This window comes from Aethalodelphis obliquidens, unplaced genomic scaffold, assembly GCF_003676395.1.
Source record: "Aethalodelphis obliquidens isolate GAN/ISIS:26980383/991018 unplaced genomic scaffold, ASM367639v1 scaffold23, whole genome shotgun sequence".
NCBI classification, from domain to species: domain Eukaryota; kingdom Metazoa; phylum Chordata; class Mammalia; order Artiodactyla; family Delphinidae; genus Aethalodelphis; species Aethalodelphis obliquidens.
This window is the reverse complement of record NW_020837967.1, coordinates 20807239-20827744: the sequence shown is the minus strand read 5'-3', so window position 1 is coordinate 20827744 and position 20506 is coordinate 20807239. Positions and strand designations below refer to the sequence as shown.

The window sequence follows — 20506 nt, the reverse complement described above, 5'->3', positions numbered from 1 at the left end:
CAGCCTTAAAGTTAGCTGGTATGACTTGACTCAGATCAAGTCACTACTTTGTGTATCCTCAACACTTCATACTTCTGTTATAACATTCGTTTATCCCTTCATCTTAGTAATTATTTGTTCAGATGTCTGTCTTCACCTGGACTGTTGGCTTCTCCAGACTAGGGACTTTGTCGTTCACGTCATTTATATATCGTAGATGCTTGGTATAGTATCTCAGGGTCATTAAATGTTTGTTAAATAAATGTAAGAATTATGACCATTAGTGAAATTTCACACATTCCTAGCGTGTTGGAATTGGAAGTGATCATTTTAAAGCTAAGTATGAGGCCTAGGGAGGTGAAATGATTTCCTGAAGCTTATACAGATAGTAACTCACTTCTCCTGACTTCCGGCCCCAAGCTCTCTGCAGTGTGCCGGTGCTCTCTGCAGGAACTTGTACTAGATACTCAGTCAGTGCTAGTTGGGTAGTGTTTAAATTAAGATAGAACCAATATGGCCACATGCACTGTGTATGATGTTCTTTAATTTTTAGCTTAGAGAATGTGACTCAAAGATTGAAACTAAAAAAGGTACTTTCTGAAAAGGGTCCTAAAATATCTGTTTAAATTCAGTATGTAGACTGTCAAGTCTTCCTTTCAGTAAATTATTTAAAAATCAGATTTAGTGTCCTTTTACTGAAGGCCACACTTTATCTCTCTGGTCCACTCAGTGGGGTCCCTGGATGCAAAATTGTGTGTGTGTGTGTGTGTGTTTATGTGCATTTGGCAGGGAGCCTAGGTTCCATATCTTTTTTCAAAGAGCTCCTTTATCCTCCAAAAGGTTAAGAACCACTGCACTTGACTGACTTGAGGATATTTTGCTGTTGTGATAAGTGATCTTTCTCAAAGCAAAGTACATTAAAAATTCTTTTAGCTACTACTTGAATTACATTTTTAATCTTTGCTACTTGCTTTCATTTTTAGGGTTTGTGTTTAGTGAATCAGAGGGATCTGCATTAGAACAGTTTGAAGGTGGCCCCTGTGCTGTTATTGCACCCGTTCAGGTAACATAGACTGCTACTTTACCAACTCCTTTGAGGGACGTGTTCCAACGTTTCATGCTTTACTTTCTGTTTTCTAATACCTGTACTCTGTAATCATGAGGCATGATCAGTTACCTCTTAACTTTTGTTCTTGTCAATTGCTTTAAATATCCAAAATAAAAATGATTTCAGAACATGAGTAGGTTACACAGCAATAGCCATTTGGCTCTCTTTATTTTCAAGAAAACATAGTAGGTGTTCTCTGACTTTCAGAAAATTTGGAGTTAATGATCATGGCATCTCTCTTATACAGTGATCTGTTGAGTAATAACATTTTATGCCAAAGATAGTGACACCGTAGCAGTGGTACTATTTACATTTGTTCTGTCTTTAAAAACGGTTTTTCTAAAAAGTTGAAGATGCATTAATATTTTCATGGCCTAAAACTTTATCAAATTTTAAAATAAGTTGACAGTATATACTGTTTTAGGCTCTAGCTTTGGTCTTTAAAGTAAAATTAGTAGCAACCAATTTCAAACAGAATCCCCAAAATAAAAAAAAGGTTTTTTCTTTGGGCAAAAGGTAGAGTGAATCTCAATGTATGTATTTGATTTTGAATCTTTTTGTGTTGCATTGTTTGAAATTCAGAGGCTGATTTGCTATAAACCATTACGTTATTAAAATGGAGAATTGAATTTTCAGTTTGCTATAATATTTACAATGTCTGAACAGGAGTGTAACTTTACAACTGTTATAAAAGAAGCTTGAATTTATTGTTTGTTTTAATCAGCACATTTTGAAAATACATATTTAATGTGGTATTTATTATTCATTGGGCATAAAGAATGCATTCCTGAACTGTTAGCTGCAAAGTAAATTTGTCTCTCAAACCTTATACTCCATACACTTACATTATTAAATTTAAAATGTATTTTCTGAAGGAGAAAAGAAGTTTTCCTTTATGGTTCATTCTAAAATATATCCTTTGTAGGTCGTTGTTTTATTTCTTTGAAGAGTAAAGTTGATACATTTTTTTTCATTAGTAGATTTACAAAAAAAATTTAAGAAAAACTTGAATGTTTGAGCTTTGCCTGGGGATTACAGAGTATAAAGAATAAAATTTAACTATAAATTAGTTATGAGGCTGTTATTTTGAGTAATTGAGACAGATTTTGGTTGCTAGTAGGAATCTTACCTGAATTTGAAGATTACTTGTCCTGTTCATATGCATGTTAGATTATATTAACATAGACCCTCTTGGACCATAATAATAATACCCTTAGGGTCTTTATTTCAAGTCTTTGAATACAGTTAAATCAAAGTAAACCACAGCAGTTTCATGTTTATAAAATTTAGTATATTCCAAAATGGTAGTTATTTTTACAAGTGGGGTTGCTATGTAACAAGGGTTAATTGTAATGTTCAAAACTGTGATGTATCTTTGAGGTAGTAATTTAGCTTCATAGTCATATAAATGTTTTCATTCATAGAAGAATTTTGTTTATATTAATATTTCAATGTAAAAGTCAAAACTAAATTACTAAGAGTGATGAAGGGAAATGTGCGAGTCCAGATATTAAAACTTTTTTAAACTATATAAACTAGAACATGACACTTTTGCTAGAAGAATAGGCATATTGTGGAACCCGATAGATAATACAGTAGTAGACCACATTACATATAATAATTTACCAAGAATTAATCACATACCATCATAAGAAGGAATATAAATCAGTGGTGAAATAAAATGTTTACTAAGTGTCACTGATAGGACTGGTTGATAATTTGAGGGGAAAAACTGAATTTAGGTTATTTGTAGCATATACCAAGTTTATTCTTGATATAATAAGCACAGAAAGCTGAAAATAATGCATTACCAACTAAGATAAAAGATGAGTTCCAGGCTCAGAAAAAAATGTGAGGTAATATTAGCAATAAATCAGTGTCTTTCTTATACAGAGAACTACAAATTGGTTAGAAAAACACTAAAACCTCAGAGGTGAAACGGGCAAGTGTATGCAGTCATGACAGGTGGTATGATGCTGGACAACCAAGGAATCGAGATGTCCAACCTCGCTAGGAATCCAAGAAAGTACAAATAAAACTTTAACTAGATTCTATGCTTACTCTTTCTAATCTTTAGATATGAAATAATTGGCAGTGCATATAAGGGTAGGGTGATGCTGGCATACTCAGATACCTCTATGTAGTACAAATTGGTACTTTGACCTAGAGAAGGAATTTTACGTTATAATTGGAACCATGATAATGCAGATTCTTTGATGAGAATAATTGTACTTCTGTGGATCTTTCCTAAAGAAATAATCCTTAATATGGAAAAGGTTGTATTCAAGAAGAAGCTTTTTTAGAGCAAGTCCAGATATATTTTATATATATTTATATATATATAAAACATATATTTATATATATATTATATATTTTATAGTATAAAAAAATTGCAAACAACGTAATGCACAGTAATGTAGTTTAAACATGGACTAATGTTTAAATAAATTTTAATAGCTTGAATAGACATGTAGAGATTAAGAGTTAAAGTTATGAATTGTGTGGGAAAACAGAAAAGTGGAAAACAATCACGTACCCATTATGCTTCTCACTTAAAATAAAATTTAAAACAGGTATGAAAGGAAGACTGGAAGGAAGTATATCAAAATGCTAATGGTGGTTCTATTAGTGTTGAAATAATGGTTGTCCCATTCACCATTCCAAAGTTTTCAAGTGTAGTTATATTAGTTTTATGGCTTTTGTTATTGGGTGGGGGGGGGGAATCAGAAGCACTTGGTTGTAGTATTTGTAGATTTTATTTCAACGTGAATATTACAGAACGTTACTTATTTTTTTTTAAAATACTTTGAATTGATTGCTTATTAGGTACCAGGTACTGTGCTAAGTGTATTAATAGTTTATCTCATATAATCCTCACTACAACCTTTTAAAGTTTGTGCTATTATTATTTTTAATTAGTAAAGTAATGAAACCAGGATTCAAATCTAGGTCTGTCTGACTATAAGCAGTCCTCTTATCTGAATACTACTGTTTTCAAACACCTGTGAGTAAGAATCACCATAGTAACCTCTTTTTTCTTGAATCTGCCCCCTAGAGATAAAATAGGTGGAGTGTCAGAATCTGTCTTTTAAATAAACAAGTCAGGTGACTAGGATGCAAATAGTCCTTGAGCTACACTTTGAGAAGGAAACACTGTTACACACTGAACTGTTATCTATCAAATCACCAATGTAACATAGTTGGCTCACTTAAGGAAAGGTTAGAAATGAGTTTGTTTTTTCTTTGGAATCTTAAAGCTTTATGAGTTAAACCAGGAAGTTAGGACTCCTTGTAACAAAGTGATGACCCACACCTTGGTCATCTTGTGTCATAAATCAGAGCTAGGAGAGCAGAACCACTTTTGTATTTAGATTTCTTTTCCTCTAAGGAATCAAAGAGAAATACAGATTTTTTCCTGGTCTAAAGGGCCTTCACTTTGTGAATGGAGCAGTAAATTTCTTTAATTTTCCAGTTATGTGGTTATTATTTTGAGTCAGTTTTTCTCTTTGACAGAAAATATGTATTATAAAGGAGGAAGAATTGTATGGATGTAGAATCAAGCTTATAGTAGTATATTCTGAGTAAGTAATTATGCTCAGTTACTGTTGAACGTGAAGGGAAGCCATTTGAAATTTTTATAGCACTATTCAAAAGATCAGAAAGGAGGTGCAAATTAGTTTTATTTTCCATTTTAAAATAAAAGAATGATGTAAGGTATGTTTATAATACATTCTAATAATTATTGCTTTAATTTATAAAGGCATTTCTTTTGAAGAAGCTCCTGTTTTCTTCTGAGAAGTCTTCTTGGAGGGATTGCCAAGGTATGATAGCTGTCTTTTATCAACTTTTACTCCATCTTCTATTTTATAGATGATCCATGCAGTATTCATTGGCAGTAATTTAGTTGAAATTATCTGTCTTAAAAAGTAAACTATGAGTGGGTTACTTTTTCCTGAGATTTACTTTTTAAATGTCTCAGAAAGTTTCATGGATGACTCCAAATTTTAAAATGTATATTTCCAAATTTGTCTTTCCTAAGAGGTATAAGACAGGATATTACCCTAAGGGAAAAATCCTTTGGGGCATTTCCCTGAACTGTTAAATGATAGCATACTATAAGGATAGTCATTTATGTTTGTTTTGTCTTATTTAGCTTTGAGCAAAAAGTCAGAATTATCTTTGTATTCCTGCATCTTTTAGTATAACGCCTTACACAATTCAGATAATACCTCAAGTAATTCTGAATTAAATTGCAAATGAAGCTTTCATGGCTTCTGCAATATGATTAAGTCAGAGAACTGTATGTGCTACCTGATAAGAACAGACATTTGCATCCTGCTTGACAGTTTACAAAGATATTTCCTTCACTTGCACAGTTTTATGTGAACTCACAGTAACCGCTGAAAGAAGGTGGGATATGTTATAATTGCGGTTTTGTATATAAGGGCAAAACAGCTTCCATTCCAAACCATGCAGGTAGACTCTACTAGTGGTTGTGAACTTGAGTTAAAAGTGTCACTGTCATGTATTTTTAATTAATTAATAGCCAAAATGCAAAATAAATTTGAGAAGAAACTATTCAAAAAATACTATTATTTACATGAAGATTTTATTAATAAAATTTATAATATTCCTTGCACAGAAATATATTCATATGGATAAAAAAATTTATGTAGCATTGTCATAAATGTCGTAAACGCTCTGGTGGCTAGAGGGTGAATGGCACAGTTCCTGTTTTTAAAGAACTTTTAATTAGGAGAGAGAGAAAGCTTGTTCCGGCATAAAATTTTACATAGGATGTGTATACATCTTATCCCCTTTGTTTGAAAGTTTCAGAAAATGGTACTACTTCTGGAGATTAATACTGCTTGAAAGGGGGAGGGTGGCTAAGGTTCAGGAAGAAATTGTGCATTTGTGCTATTTTCTGTAAATGTCTAATGCTCAAATCACTGCAATACAGTATCGGTGGTTTCTGTATTATGCAGCATAACCGCTGTGGCCTCTGCTAATGTAACGGATGGTGGTATTGTGTGTGCTGACGGTGTGTTATCTTATTATCCTTACCCCTGTGGAACTGGGAGATTAAAGACGTTAGACTAATTCAGAAATGGGGAAAAACAGAGGTCTCAGCAGGCCCATACGCTGGCCTGGTTCTACAATAAAGGAATCCTCATGGCTGAAAGGCTCCATTTGCAGCCTAAGAAAGGGGCGATCAGTATCAGGTTATTCCACGTAGCATATTCTTTCTTCTTATGTTTAATTCTGCATTTTCCAGGATTCTTTTTCTCATTAATGGAAATATTTAACAGAGGTGACATTTTAACCCTCAAGCACATTTTTCTGAACTGTAGTTTAAGATCGGTGGTTTATGGATTTTTCCTCCACTAAAAATGCTTGATTTTCACCATTAAATTAATGCATTCTTAATATTGTTATTTATGACAGGATTTTTTTCCCTACAGACAACCGTTATAACTTACCCTTTGGTTATTTTTAGAGGGAGAGCGGAAGGAACTCCTTTGTCACACCTTATGTGCTATTTTAGAAACTGCTTGTTGTAGCGACTCTGGCCCGTACTGCTTGGCTTCATGGTTAAGAGGAAAGACGGCTGAGGAGACTGCTGGTCTTCCTGGGAGTCCTGCACAGTCTAGTTGCCAAATGGACCATTCTTGTAAGATACACTTTGATTTCCTGAAGTAATTTCTTGTATGTTTGTTTAAATAAAACTATTGAAAATTTTAAAGGAAAAAAGCTTTAAACATTTTATAAGGTCTCTTTTTTAGCCTAAGCTTAATTCATGAGCTTTGTTAGTATTTTTCATTTCCCTTTTGATTATTTTAAATTAACTAGAGGATGTTACATTGTTTATTTTTTCTTTCATTTTTGAAAAAACAGGAAATGCATCTCTAAAAATAAACTTAGGTAAAATTTCTAGTTGACTTCTGCTTGATGACAATCTCTTTTGAGCTTTGGAACTCTCGTTTAGAAAGCTTAAATAACATGTTTCTATATTCTTTCATTTCAAATACCTTAATGTTTTCTCTGGTATTGGGGAAAAATGAGATTTTTTTTTTTTTTAACATTGGAAAATGTCTTAAATATCTTTAGTTGTTTCCTAAAGTAAAGAAGGGGACGTTTTTCTTCACTACGTGTTGTTTCTTTTCCTCCTGAACTTCTTGGACATGGTTACTATGGATGAATTACTTTAAGATAGTTTTAATTATGAGTTTTAATTTTGCATTCATTTAAGTTTTTCATACTTTGAAGATTTCTCTTTAAGATAAATTAAATAACAGCTGTTCTCATTCACAAGAATTCTATGGTCTTTAGTATTTGAAAATTCTTACATAGTTGACCTAAAAACTGCCAAAATGAGCTAGTAAAATGGAGACTTCTGATGGTACAGAAACTAGATAAAAAGAGTTGCTGTTCTGGTTTTCTTTGCAGGAATTAACTTGCCAGTAGGTTGCTTTTGATAATTGGTAGTTCCAGGTGCTTATATTGAATAAGTGACTTAATCTACCTGTGGTGCAATCCATTAACTATCATCTCTGCGGAACTTGTTTTTAGAGAAACTAGACACCCAGTTTCTAGAAAGTAGATTTCAGTTGCTTGAGACGCACACCTGGCTTTCCTGGTGGGATTGTGAGGCACATTGCCTCCTTGAGCTGAACCATCTCTGTGATGTCAGCGCCTTCTCTCTCTCACCTTTGCAGTTACAGTGGCAGATTCTACTAATAGTGCATTTGCAAGGAAGAATTTTTAAAATTTAAACAGTTGAATGACATTTCCTTTTCAGGCCTTTCAAACATAGCCTTTCAAAGAGAATTTAATATATTTTTAGAGTTGATAATGACAATTGAAGAAAACAAGTATTCACAAGGTTGATAGTCAAAAAATGTGTCATTGACACTGGTTTTAAAACACTTTCCAGGTTTTACTGGCTTGCATGTAAGCGTGGTTAAAAGTGTTGTTTAAGATACTAAAATTTTAATAGGAATAATTGAACTAGTTAGAAGTGGTTTTAAAGAATATGCGCTTAAAACTGGTCTGCGTATTAATTTGTAAGAAAATAGTGAGATCTTTTCTTGTAACATTTTTCATTAGTATCCTAGTATACTGTGTGCTCCCTGGGATGTGCTGTACATTTCTGTGTTGATAGGTTAAAAAGCTTTAGGTTAAATGGCCTCATGATTCATTAACTTTGGCACTTCAGTGATTCATTTAGGTGGGCATATTATATTGAATTCCCCTCCAAAAAACATAGTTTAGTAATTTTCCAGTTTACTTTGTCTCATTTTAAAAATGGACATGAAATGAAGCTATATTTGATATTCGTTTTTAATGTGGTATAAATTTGAAAAGTTTTGGTAACTGAAAATTTGAAAATTCACCTTAGATGTTGACAATGAAATGAACTTATATTAAAATTTTTATTCCATATAACAATCTGTTTTACCTGTTCCTTCCTTTATTCCCAGCTATGTTCTTTTTCTTGTGTTATATTTTTCCACCATCCTGCCTGCTAAGCTTTTTATTTTGCTTGCCTCTTTTCTCTAAATTACTATCTTGATGTCAACTTTCATAGTATATACCCAGTAAAATGATTCAGATAATCAGGCACTGCAGAACAATTACAGTTTGGAAAAGATTAGGTAGAATTTTTATTTTATCCTGAAATTTTAAACATGAACTGTTTTCCTCCTTGTCAGTATTACATTCTGTACAAACGTTAATTTCATTGGCTTGTGTGGTGTGTAGTTTTGGCTTTTGGTAATGCACACTTGTTTGCAGTAGTGAATATTCAGGTTCAATTTCAGTTTGTTTCCCACACACAAATCAAAAGATTATTTAAATTAATCCTTTTGGACTTTTAAAGATTTAAAAAAGTAATTTGAAACATTTGAAAATTAAAACTGGACTTTGGAAGGCTAGAATAATGTGACATTTTACATTGTAAATCAAAATTTTAATTTTGATTTCATAACGAATCAATTCAGTTGTCTAGTGAGAATTAATATTTGAAAGTACTAAGATTTACTGTATAAAATATGTATGAAATTGTTCATTGTGATAAATGAGAGTAGGCATTTTGATCCGTGTAGGATATCTTTAAAGACTTCATCTTTGGGCAGCTGAGACTATCTGGGTTCGGATCTCAGCTCTGCTGTTTATTGCTTTGGGCTCTTGGGAGGATTCTTCTCTGGGCTTCAGGTTCCTCCTCTGTAAAATGGGGTAATAGGGTTGTTTGAGGATTAAATGAGGTTAAGGCCCGTAGAGCATTTAGAAAGGGGCCTGGCACTTAGAAAAGTGTTAAGTAAACTTTACCTTTGATTTCTTAAAAACTTATAATTGTACTGTATTAATAAACGTAATCTAAATAAGTTACTGAAAACTTCCCAACAGTTATACAAATAAATGCGGAAACAAACTTATAGCTGTCGTTGAACCTGTGTGCTTTCAAAGTGCTCTGCCTTTTTATATACATCTGTTTAATAATTAAACATCAAGCCTAAAGATTTTATATTATGTAGGAGGAAGGTTAGCTATGAGGATTTTACTTGGCGCTATGAATTGAAAGATTATTTAAAGCGCAGGACACATTACAACTATGTGTGAAGCACTATGATTGTCAATAATTTCTCATATTTTAACGATTTCAGCACAACTGAATTAAAAAAGAAATGTTTATTATTTAATCACCCTTCTCCATCCTCAGTATTAAATCCATTTTAGTTATAATCATGGTAACTAAGATGTTGAAATATAAATTTATGTTACAGTAAAGTTGAAAATAAACTGAGAACTTTAAGGGAGTAAGGAAAGAGGGAAACTTTTAATTGCTTGAAAGTATTTACAGCCTGCTGTGTGTATCTTGTGTCATTTATTTGCCATGTGTAGTGCTGAAAAGTGTCTTTTATGTATAGCTGCCTTGGCTGTCGAAGAGCTTGGCTTTGAGCGATTTCATGCATTAATTCAGTAAGTAACGTTGGAACATTTAAAATACTTACCTTCTGGACACATTGCCATTTTAAGTCTGTTCGTACTGTGGAAAGGTAGTTAGATTTGTATGCTTGAGGATTAATTTGTTTTCCGATTTCAAAAAAAAAATAATTTGTAAATGTGTACTTAAAATATTCTGATTCCCAAATTAACTATGGAAATATACCCTTTCATAACATTAAAAGCTTTTTCATCATTATAATGAAAAAATCATTTTAGCTTAATGTTTGTCTGACTGAATATAAAGATTTCTAGTGTGACAAATATTTGCATTATTATTTATTGTTTGCCAAAATATGCTTTCTATAATTTTCATTAAAAGCACCATATTTTCATCAGAGTATTTAAATTTTTTGTTATAAAATAAAAGGTAAGGGATAGCTATGTTGATAGAATTACGGGTGGCATTTGATTTGAAATATAACATGTTAAAAGAAGCCACAAATGTACACCTTATCTTTGGTGTTCAGATATTTGTTAAATAATTTTCAGGCTTTAAAAAGTCAAGTTTTCTTTGTTCTTAACCATATCCTAGAAGACGGCCACCTCATTCCTTAAATAACTGTATGATCATTGAAGAAGTTGTTGCCAGACAGTTCGCCTGAGAGATGAAGAGGTCCCTACTACGTAGGCATTCTATTTTAATGGTATCTATTATAGATAGTGACAGTTGTCAGCAGTAGCTTTTGCCTTTAATGGCTAAATTTGTATTTGAAAATTTGATACACTTACAAAAATCTCCTATTTGTATGTATGCATTTTAATGTAGAAGACAATTAAAAATTTTTCCTATTTATGAATGTAGTCAGTCTCATCATGTTGTTAATACTTAATTCTTTTCCCCCTCCCCAGAAAAAGATCATTCAGAAGTTTATCAGAATTAAAAGATGCTGTCTTGGACCAGTATTCAGTGTGGGGAAACAAATTTGGAGTATTGCTTTTTCTGTATTCTGTGTTACTGACAAAGGTTTGTTGAAGAAGATACTTCTTCTGTTTTTTATTAGTTTGAGTTTAGTATTTTTCCTGAGGTGAAGAGAAATTTTATTCTTCATGTTGTTTCTAAATCTCAGAATTAAAATCTCTTATGCTGATAATGAAGAATTGACTTCTCTTTCTTCACTCATCTGTTACTTAACCACTTTCCAGCTTTCACCCATGATCTTCTGGACTGCGGAGATTATCAGTAATGTTCTAGTTATGAAGAACAGTCAGTTCTTTGGAATTTTATTTTCTTTGATATTGGCAGTTTCTTGCACTTGACCCCTTAACTCCTTCTGGAAGCTCTTTCTAAACCCCACTCCCTTCTTAACTTACCTGATACATCACTAGTTCTCTTTCTGTAATGCCTCATAATTACATTTTTGCTTATAGCTTCATTTCCATCTTTTCCTGTTGTTTACCTCTTTTATTCTCTCAGCTTACCTTTATGTGGTTAATTCCAACATGTACACTTCCAGTCCTACCCTTTTCCCCAAATGCCAACCTCACATCTCTAGCAGCCTGTTAAGTCTCAGTTATCCTGCTAGATTTGCTGTATCTGAAATCAGACTTCATTCATTTGACAGATGTTTATTGGGCATTGACTCTGTGCTAGGAACTAAACTTATAATATGGGATACAGTTTTTTTAAATCATTCCTCTTCAGTGTTGTAAACAAACAAAAAAAAGTGGACACGTTAATAGTTACTTCCATCATGGCAGTGTGTTTTGGTGTTTATTTGTTTGTTGCATGCACAAAGCATGGTGGGAAATAGGTGAAGGGATGCCAAAGTTCATTTGGTGAGGTCAAGGGCAGACCTTGTATTGTAGGGATCATTTGATGGATGAGGAGAAGTTTTCTGGACGGAATAGCTGTGGGAAGATATTCCAAGCTGTGGGAACTGCAAGTATAAAGGCATACGATTATGCCTTTATAATTGGGGATATAACACACATTTGGGAAACTCTAAGTAGTTCAGTATTAGTGTAGCATAATATACCAGAAAGGCAATTGTGGAAGATGAGACTGGGCATTTACGTAGGAAAGACTCAGAATATGAAGATCCTTGTATACTGTGCAGAAATACTTAAGATTTCCTTTCATGTGGCCAAACTTAGAACAAAACAAAAATTGTGAACAATGGGGTAACGAGATCTTTTTGTTGATAAAAGATTCTTTAAATTGGTATCAGAGTTGTACTGGAGGGGGTTGGTGTGTGGAGTACAAGACTAGAGTCAGGAAAAAATGGAAAAGTAGTTACTGAAATAGGTGAACCTAAGCCAGAGCAGTGACCATGGAAAAGAAAAGGAGCATGTTTTAAACTTAGATATTTTAACACATTTAGGAGAATATTTAAGAGAAAGAACTTAAAGTACTTGGTAGTTCATTAGCAGTTGGGGAATGGCAGTCATGGAGGTATCTAAGATGACTGGTTTCTTATGAGTTCATCGTGACCGTTCAGTATTCTCCCAATTTTTTATGCTCAAAAATTTTGATGCCTCCTCTGTCCCTTGTCCTTTACAGCCAATAAAACCATCATGTCTAGTTGTTCTCCTTGAGCTGGTCTTTAAAATGATGAGCCCTTTCTCCCCAGTGATTATGTCATTCGTTCATATTATTCATCATGGCTGTATCATAGTCTGTTTTGTGTAGTTGTTTACAAAGAAGGCCAGTGCAAGATCTCACACTTGTTTGTATCCTTCTGTAATATTTACACAATCATTACTATTTTGATTACTGATCATCATCTCTTTAATTCTTAGAAATGGCCTGTTATCAGATAGAACCAAAGGTTGAAGTTAGGTGAATAGCACAATGAATGGCAGTTTATCTTTGTCATTTTGGAATTGATGGAGTTAAAATGCCTAGCTCTTCTTGTACTTATCCAGTATCTAGACTTCAGAGATTTGGATGCTCTTTTGGGGGGTTAAAAATATCTGAAAATTGGCTTTCAGGAAAAATAGGAAGCTTCCTGCCCCCCTAGTCTACATTTTATTTTGTCAGTGCACGTTTGAATTACCAATATGTAAGAACACACAATCAGAAGCAAACCTTCCATTTTCTTATGTACCAGATACACCTTTTGTGTATTTAAATTCATATCTTTATTAGCATTCATGTGTGTATGTATTTAGTGCCAATAAGTTTTTTTAATGATCTAAGAAAATACATCAGATGCCTTAGCAGGTATATTAGGTTTGAATACAGTTTCACCTGAAGTTAAGTGAGTGTTAACTTTGGGATACAATAATTTTCTCCTCCCTCCTCTTGAAGCTTAAACATTCTTTTTCTCTCTCTACTCCTTTAACCCACATACCAACATTGGATCTGTTACCTGTGTTCTTATGTGGAGCCCATGGAAGAAAATAAAAGATTCTTAGACTGACTACTACTCACCATTATCATCTCAAATGCACCCCCCATTTCAAATCTGGGTAATTCTTTGGGAGAAAAGTTAATTAAGTAATTGTGTTTTATTAATTTATGGTATAAATTGATCAGTTTTTAAACTACCATAATTTTCATTTTTAGTTTTTAAAATAAGCCAATGAATTCTTGGTTTCTTTAGGGCATTGAAAACATAAAAAATGAAATTGAAGATTCAAGTGAACCTTTGATAGATCCTGTGTATGGACATGGCAGGTAATTAACTAAAATCTATTATTTCCTCATAGGGACTTCGGTTTTTAGGGACTTGACCTAAGATGAAACACTACTGGGTCGGATAGTTTTGTCTGTCAGTGCTAGCAGCATAAGGTCTAGGAACTTGAGCAGTCTTATGCTTTATGCAGTGTTTGCTTTAGGTATGAAGCGTTAATTTCCACTTTAGGTTTATGTGTGCATTGGATTTATTATAGGAAATATTTTGTTTTAAGATGACACTGGGGATATTTTAACAAATTCTGCTTAATATTCTGTTCATGAAATTTTCTAATAGATGAAATTTACTCATTTCGACTTAGAAATAAGTATACCCTTATTTGTAAATGCTTTCCTGCTTGGGTGAAAAAAAATTTTTATTTATTTTTCTCTGAGAATACCCTCCCTCTCAAGCTCTTTATAGCTATTTCTAGTAAAATTGATAACACAGTGATCGATTGTTAACTCACTCTAAAACATAAGTCCTTTTCTTGAGATCTTTCTGCCTCAGAGGTTAAAATTCACGTATCTTCCATCAAACACAAATTTTACAATTACATCTGTATTTTTTAAGGCGATTATAAATATTAAGTAAAGTGTTAGTCTAAGTATCATTTTTTTTCATCCATTTAAATACAATGTCTTGGATAAAGTTGTTAAGTTTATATGCACATGTAGAACAATAGATACGATTGCGGTGATACAGCAAGTGACACATTTAGCAAGGTGGTTGTTCAGCAAAGTACATAAAATGAGAACTATAAGGTTTCTCTCTAACTTGGTTTTCTAAACAATGTAATTTAATGTAAAAAGTCATTATTTTATGCCTTACCTTAGGAATCATTTGTTTTGAAAATTAGTGTATTCATATTTTAATTACTTTTTAATTTTTATTAATAGCCAAAGTTTAATTAACCTCCTTCTAACGGGACACGCAGTTTCTAACGTATGGGACGGTGATAGAGAATGCTCAGGAATGAGTAAGTATGTTCTTCATTGTGTTTATCTCGTTTATGATTAATATTTCACTAGAATACAGTTGATGGTTAATTAATCTGTTTAGTGGCTCTGCGTTACTTAGAGGTTAAGATAAATGCTTTGTTATAGGAGAATCCCTTACAGTTTTCAAGGTGCTGTAACGTGAAGAGCATAGACTTTGGAGGCAGACAAACTTGGGTTCAAATCCCAAGTGTATGACTTGAGTCAAGTTACTTCTCAAGCCTTTAGTTTTCTCTAGTATAAAACTAGGATTGTAGGACTTCTTTAGAAAAAGTAATGAATAGTCCTCTTAGTATACGTAAAGTTAGTACATATTTATCCAGTGGTATCTGTGAGTCTGGAACACTATTGCATTTTGCTTGAAATTGAGAATTACAAGTATTGTGATTTGAAATATTTGCTTTAAGAGACTAGTGGGTTTTTTCCTGTATTACTTTTAATGTTCGTAATTTCCTTTAAAATGTGGGGCACATTTAAGGTTATCCGAGCATTTTAAACCACCATCGCCTCCATTTCTGGCCTTCATCATTTCTTGCCTGTAGCTTCATGTTGTTGCCAGGGATGTTGGCATGAAACCCCTTTGGCCAGGCCGTCCAGTAGGCAGGTCTGACACACAGCCCCGAAGAGATTCCCTTTGGTTTGTTCTTACTCAGTCAGCCTGCTTTCATTCCTACTGAATAACTGTCGTGTACCTCCTCTTGAAGTATGTGGTACAGAACAGAAAGCATCATGGCTCCTGTGGTTCACAGGGAAGTTTATTTTTTCTTCTATAGTTAGATAAAACTGTCACCAAATGACAGAAGCAAAGATTATGATTGAGAAAATAATAGTTACTGCTTTTTGCTCCCATTTAAATGAGTGAATCTTGATCTTAAATTTGAAGTTCTCTCAAATTTTAGAAAGACACATAGTTAACAGAAACATGAAAGAATACAATATTAAGGGAAAAAAATCAGTAAAAATTAATGAATTTCAAAATTAAAAAGCACCTTAACACAATCCAGCCCTTCATTTTACTGTTTAAGAAATTTAAGAGCTACCCTTCTTTCCTACGTTAGATAATATATGCAAAATTATCTGAGTGATGAGGTTAGAATGAGAACCTAATTTAGGTGATTTCTGGTAAAATTCACTGACAGAAAAAGTAGCCAGGTTATCTTGCTCTATTTTTTTTTTTTTTTTTTTTTGGTAATTGAGCCCATCGCCCATCCTATTCTTGAGCCCTCACTCTGATTGATAGCTGAAAGTATTTAATCCTGCTGGTTAAAGGCATGTCAGTCTCTCAAGTCTCCCATAGGCTCTTCTTCATGCTGTGTACTTCCTTTACAGGATATTGGTCAATTATTCCAGTTTAGGTTCTTGATGTGTACTAATTCATCCTTTTCTGTTTCTTGAAATATTAGCTTTCAAAGCTGTTGTCTTGCTGTGGATTTTTTTAAAAGTATAGTTTAAATATCAAAACTAAGCAATAACTTTGAAATAATTATCTTGGAAAAGAAAATAGGCAGGGTGTATTTCTTGCATTTTCCCTTAATCGTTAGGAATGTTGACTTAAGGTTGAATCTGATTTCAGTCACCAAACTTAAAAATCCATACATTCATTCAGCATTTATTAGATATTTTTCTGTCTGACAACATGGGAGGAGGTTGTGATATATGTAATATACAAAGAAAAATTATAATTAAAGAGTTACTAGTTTTATAAATCTTTAGGCGAGCTGCTTTACTTCTCTTGGCTAATAGGGAGGTAATATCTTCCTCAAAGGGTTGTTAGATTGTAAAGACTAAGATTAAATTTCTAAAATGCCTCAGCTGGCCCATGGGAAGAACTTGGCTTTCCCTCAAAAGAGGAAAACAGGAACATGCACACAAATAACTATAATGCGAGGTAAAACGAAGCATGTTGAAATAAAGTGTTATACAATTCAGGGGAAGGAGAAAACCTGTGGGATAGGTGGAGAGCCATAAAGTAAGAGTTACCCTTTTAATGGGGCCACGTGGAATGAGAGAGAGGGAAAAATATAGGTTGTGTCTTTAGGAACAGGGAGACAGATGAGTCTGATTAGAGCAGTGTATCTTAATCCCGACCCTGTGTTATCACTTAGGGTGCCTAAGAGTAAGTCAGTGCTCAGGCCCCAGCTGAGAATAAATAAACAAATTAGAATTTCTAGGTAGTGGGGTCTGGACATGGATCATTTTAAAATTACCCCTAGATGAGTTTAATGGGCAGCCAGGTTTGAGGAGACAAGAGAATTGGCTTCTGTGAAGGAGACAGTGGGAGGGAAGATCGCAAACGTAGGGCTGGGTAAGAACCCAGAGGATCTTGATTTGAAGAAGTTTAAACATTAGCTGGCAGACGTTACGAAGAGAGTCATTGAAGATATTTAAACAGAGCAATAACGTAAGACACAAGATAAGAACACTAATCTGTCAGCTTGTAGAATGCATTGGAATGGGATGGGATGACAAGTCGAAAGCTATAGCACATAGTCAAGACAGCTGGGAGGTAACGAGATGAAATAGGCATGGCAGAGGAAGAGAAACAGAGCCACTAGGATTTAGGTACTTTGTGCTAAGCAGTATGTTTTGAATATGTATCTTCTCAACCTCAATATATACAGGTAAGAAAACTGAGGCTCAGATAATTTAGTAATCCGCCCAGTGTCCAACGGCAGGCATACACAGCTTTTGACCATAGCCAAGGCCAGCACTCAGTCCCCCGTAGTACATTCTCCTCCTGGACCACTCTTCCTCTGTGAAAGAGCCTACAGGAAAGTAGAATTTGTAGAATTCAGCTATGAATTAGACAGATGAGGGTAAGGTACAAATAACCAGTAGGTTTTCAAATAAAGTTTATGAATAAATGAACACGAGAAAGAAACATCATGGGAAGTCAGCTTTAAGTCACTGTGTATGTTTTGGTGACAGAAAACAATCCTTTTCCTCAAGTATTTCATTTTCTTTAAAGAGCAGTTACAACTGTTGACGATTGTTAAGAACGCCCATTATGCAGCAGTGACACGTATTATCTTAACAACGCCAAGCTCTGTTCTTAGTATTTAATGACTGTCTCTTTTTTTTCCATTTTCTCACTTCGTTCTTATAACTACTCTATGAAGGTCATAGAATAAAGGAAAGTAAGGCACCGAATTAAGTACCTTGCTTCATCCATACAGTTTAGTAAACAGCAGACAACCACAGTAGTCTGGTTCCCTGCAACCAGCATACGTAATCATCATGATATACAGCCTCTTAAACTATACTTAACAGAGTCTTCAGTGTGAAAATAAATATGTAGGATGATGTGGAAGAAGTTTATTTTATTAAGTTTCACAGTAGCCCTGAGAGGTAGTTATTTGCCTCATTTATGGAGGGAAGCTGAGATTGAGAATTTAATCCAAAGATTTTTGTCCATGACACAGAGTTAGTGAATGAGCTGTGCTGTATCCCTCAATCAAGGCGAATGAGGGCTAGGGGGAGGCTATGAATTTAGCAATTAAAAGAGCAATTGAGATAGAAGCCATATCATAGGGAGTAAATATTTTAGCAGTGTAAGCAAGGAAATTTTGCTGGTGAAAGGATGGAAACAGGAGTTCACTGCCTGGTCAAAATAAGGCCAAGAGATGGTATACACAGGTATAGTTTTAAGGGATAGAAGTCACCTAAATTGTTTGTTAGAAAGGGAACTGCTTTTAATAGGAGAGATAGTAAATGGAGTCAAGAGTAACAGTGACCTTGGAAAGATGCACAGTTCTTCTAAAACAGGAAGAAAGAATGTGTTGAGAAAAGAAAAAGGCATTTTGAAATATGCAAGATTTGAATTGGGAGAACTCTTGAGAGTTTGAAGTTGCTGAGAATGAGTGGACAGAAAGTTAGAGGCATATAAAGGAGAGAAAGAGTTTGAATCAACTGCTGTAAGAAGGAATATAAAGATGGATTATGAAAGAAGTTTTTAAATGTGCAATCAGAATTAAGAGCTGAGATGAGGTTACATAGAATTATTTAGAGTGAATCTAACCAGTAAAGCTTATAATTAGGCTTTTTCCTAGCAATAATCATCAATCTGGCAGTGGGAAAGAAAATGGACATTACGTGTTTATCCAGGAAAGGCCAAGAAGTTTCAATGAAAGATAAATGGGCAGTTTTCTCACCTTTATTTATACAGGATATCAATGCTTGATCTGTCATATATGTAGTAAACATTTTTCCCCCAGTTTGTCTTTTGCCCCTAGTTTATTTTTTATGAACGTTTAGATGGTACTACCATTTTTGGCTGTTACAAACAATTCTGCAGAGAACATTTTTGTATATATCTCTCTGTTCAAATTCAAGTATTCCTGTAGGATAGAATCCTAAAAGCAGAACATATGTTAACAAAATTTAGGCTTCTGGGTTTTTTTTTTTTTTTTTTTTAACTAAGTGGATTTATTGAGATGTAATTCACATACCTTACACATCTCCCATTTAAAATGTACAAGTCACTGGTTTTAGTTATGTTCTTAAGAGTTGTGCAGCCATCACCACGTCAATTTTAGAATGTTTGTTTCATCTCAGCAATACCCCTTGAACCCATTAGCAGTCACTTCCGCAAAACCCTTAGCAGCCATTAATCTGCTTCCTGTCTCTGTAGGTTTGCCTGTTCTGGACATTTCTGGTAACAGAATCATGTCTTTAATATCTGGTCTTCCGTACCAGCTTATTTCACTTAGCATAATGTTTTCAAGGTTCATCCATGTTTTAGCATGTACCAGCACTTCACTCCATTTTATTGAACAATATTTCATTGTATGCTTTATACCACGTTTTCTTTTTTCGTTCATCAGTTGATGGACATTTGGCTTGTTTCCACTTGGTTGTGATGAGTAATGTGGTTAGGAACATTTATGTACAAATGTTTGTGAGAATATGTTTTTATTTTTCTTTAGCATCTTCCCAGGAGTGAAAATCCTGGGTCATATGATAATTCTGTGTTTATTTAACCTTTTAAGGAACACCTGTTAAACTTCGATAGATAATGCCAAATTACCTTCTAAAATTTGCTTTACCAACTAGAGAAGTATAAACTTATGCTTCCAGCATGTAGGAGAGTTCCTGTTTTTCTGCATACTGGCCAACACTCAGAGCTCTCCATCTTTAATATTTTGTCCATCAGTTTATTGACACCTGGTAGCTTGTTTTGATTCATGTTTCTCTGATTCCTAGTGAGGCTGCAGTTGACCATCTTTTTATAATGTTTCTCAACTTTCAGTGTTTCTTCTGGGAATTGTCTCTTTCTATTTTTTGGCATTTTTTGGGGAGAGGTTATTTATTTTCTTTTATTTACAATTTCTAGGGATGCTTTATAAATTCTTCGTTCTTTGTGTGTTAAATCTGTGTTGCAAATATTTTCTCTCAGCCTTTTCTGTCTCCTTTAACTTTGCCACTGGTATCTTTTATATACCAAAGCTTTTCATTTTTATGAGATTAAATCATTTGATCTCTTCTGTTATGGCGTTTGTTTTTAAATTTTTTCCTTGTATCTGTTTTATGTTTCTCCTACCCAAGATTAAAACTAATACTCTCTAGTATTTTCTTCAAATGCTTTTGTAGATGTTATTTTTCTTTTAATGTTCAGCTCGTTAATCCATCTGGTTATTTATTTATGAGTGGTATGAAGTAGGGATCTACCTTTTTACTTTTTCCCAAAGAATTTCCTAATTCCAGTCAGTTCTCCACAGATATGAAACACCTGCTTTATCAAATAACAGATTTTCCCATAGGTATGAGTCATTTTTTGGAGTCTTCTATTCCACTAATCT

The 20506-nt window shown here is 33.8% G+C and overlaps 1 protein-coding gene across 5 annotated transcripts in view; it reads left to right on the top strand.

Annotated features, from left to right (window-relative positions):
* Positions 1–20506, top strand: part of MINDY3 (MINDY lysine 48 deubiquitinase 3) — a 95220-nt gene that overhangs the window by 10988 nt on the left and 63726 nt on the right. For 4 of the 5 annotated variants that reach the window (XM_027121959.1, XM_027121956.1, XM_027121957.1 and 1 more), the window contains exons 2-8: positions 963–1042; positions 4848–4908; positions 6585–6758; positions 10015–10066; positions 10943–11057; positions 13639–13712; positions 14610–14689. In XM_027121959.1, coding sequence (XP_026977760.1) covers positions 6746–6758; positions 10015–10066; positions 10943–11057; positions 13639–13712; positions 14610–14689 — 334 coding nt within the window. In that variant the 5' untranslated portion in view covers positions 963–1042; positions 4848–4908; positions 6585–6745. The remainder of the gene's footprint in view (positions 1–962; positions 1043–4847; positions 4909–6584; positions 6759–10014; positions 10067–10942; positions 11058–13638; positions 13713–14609; positions 14690–20506) is intronic. The other variant, XM_027121960.1, reaches the window with a different exon arrangement.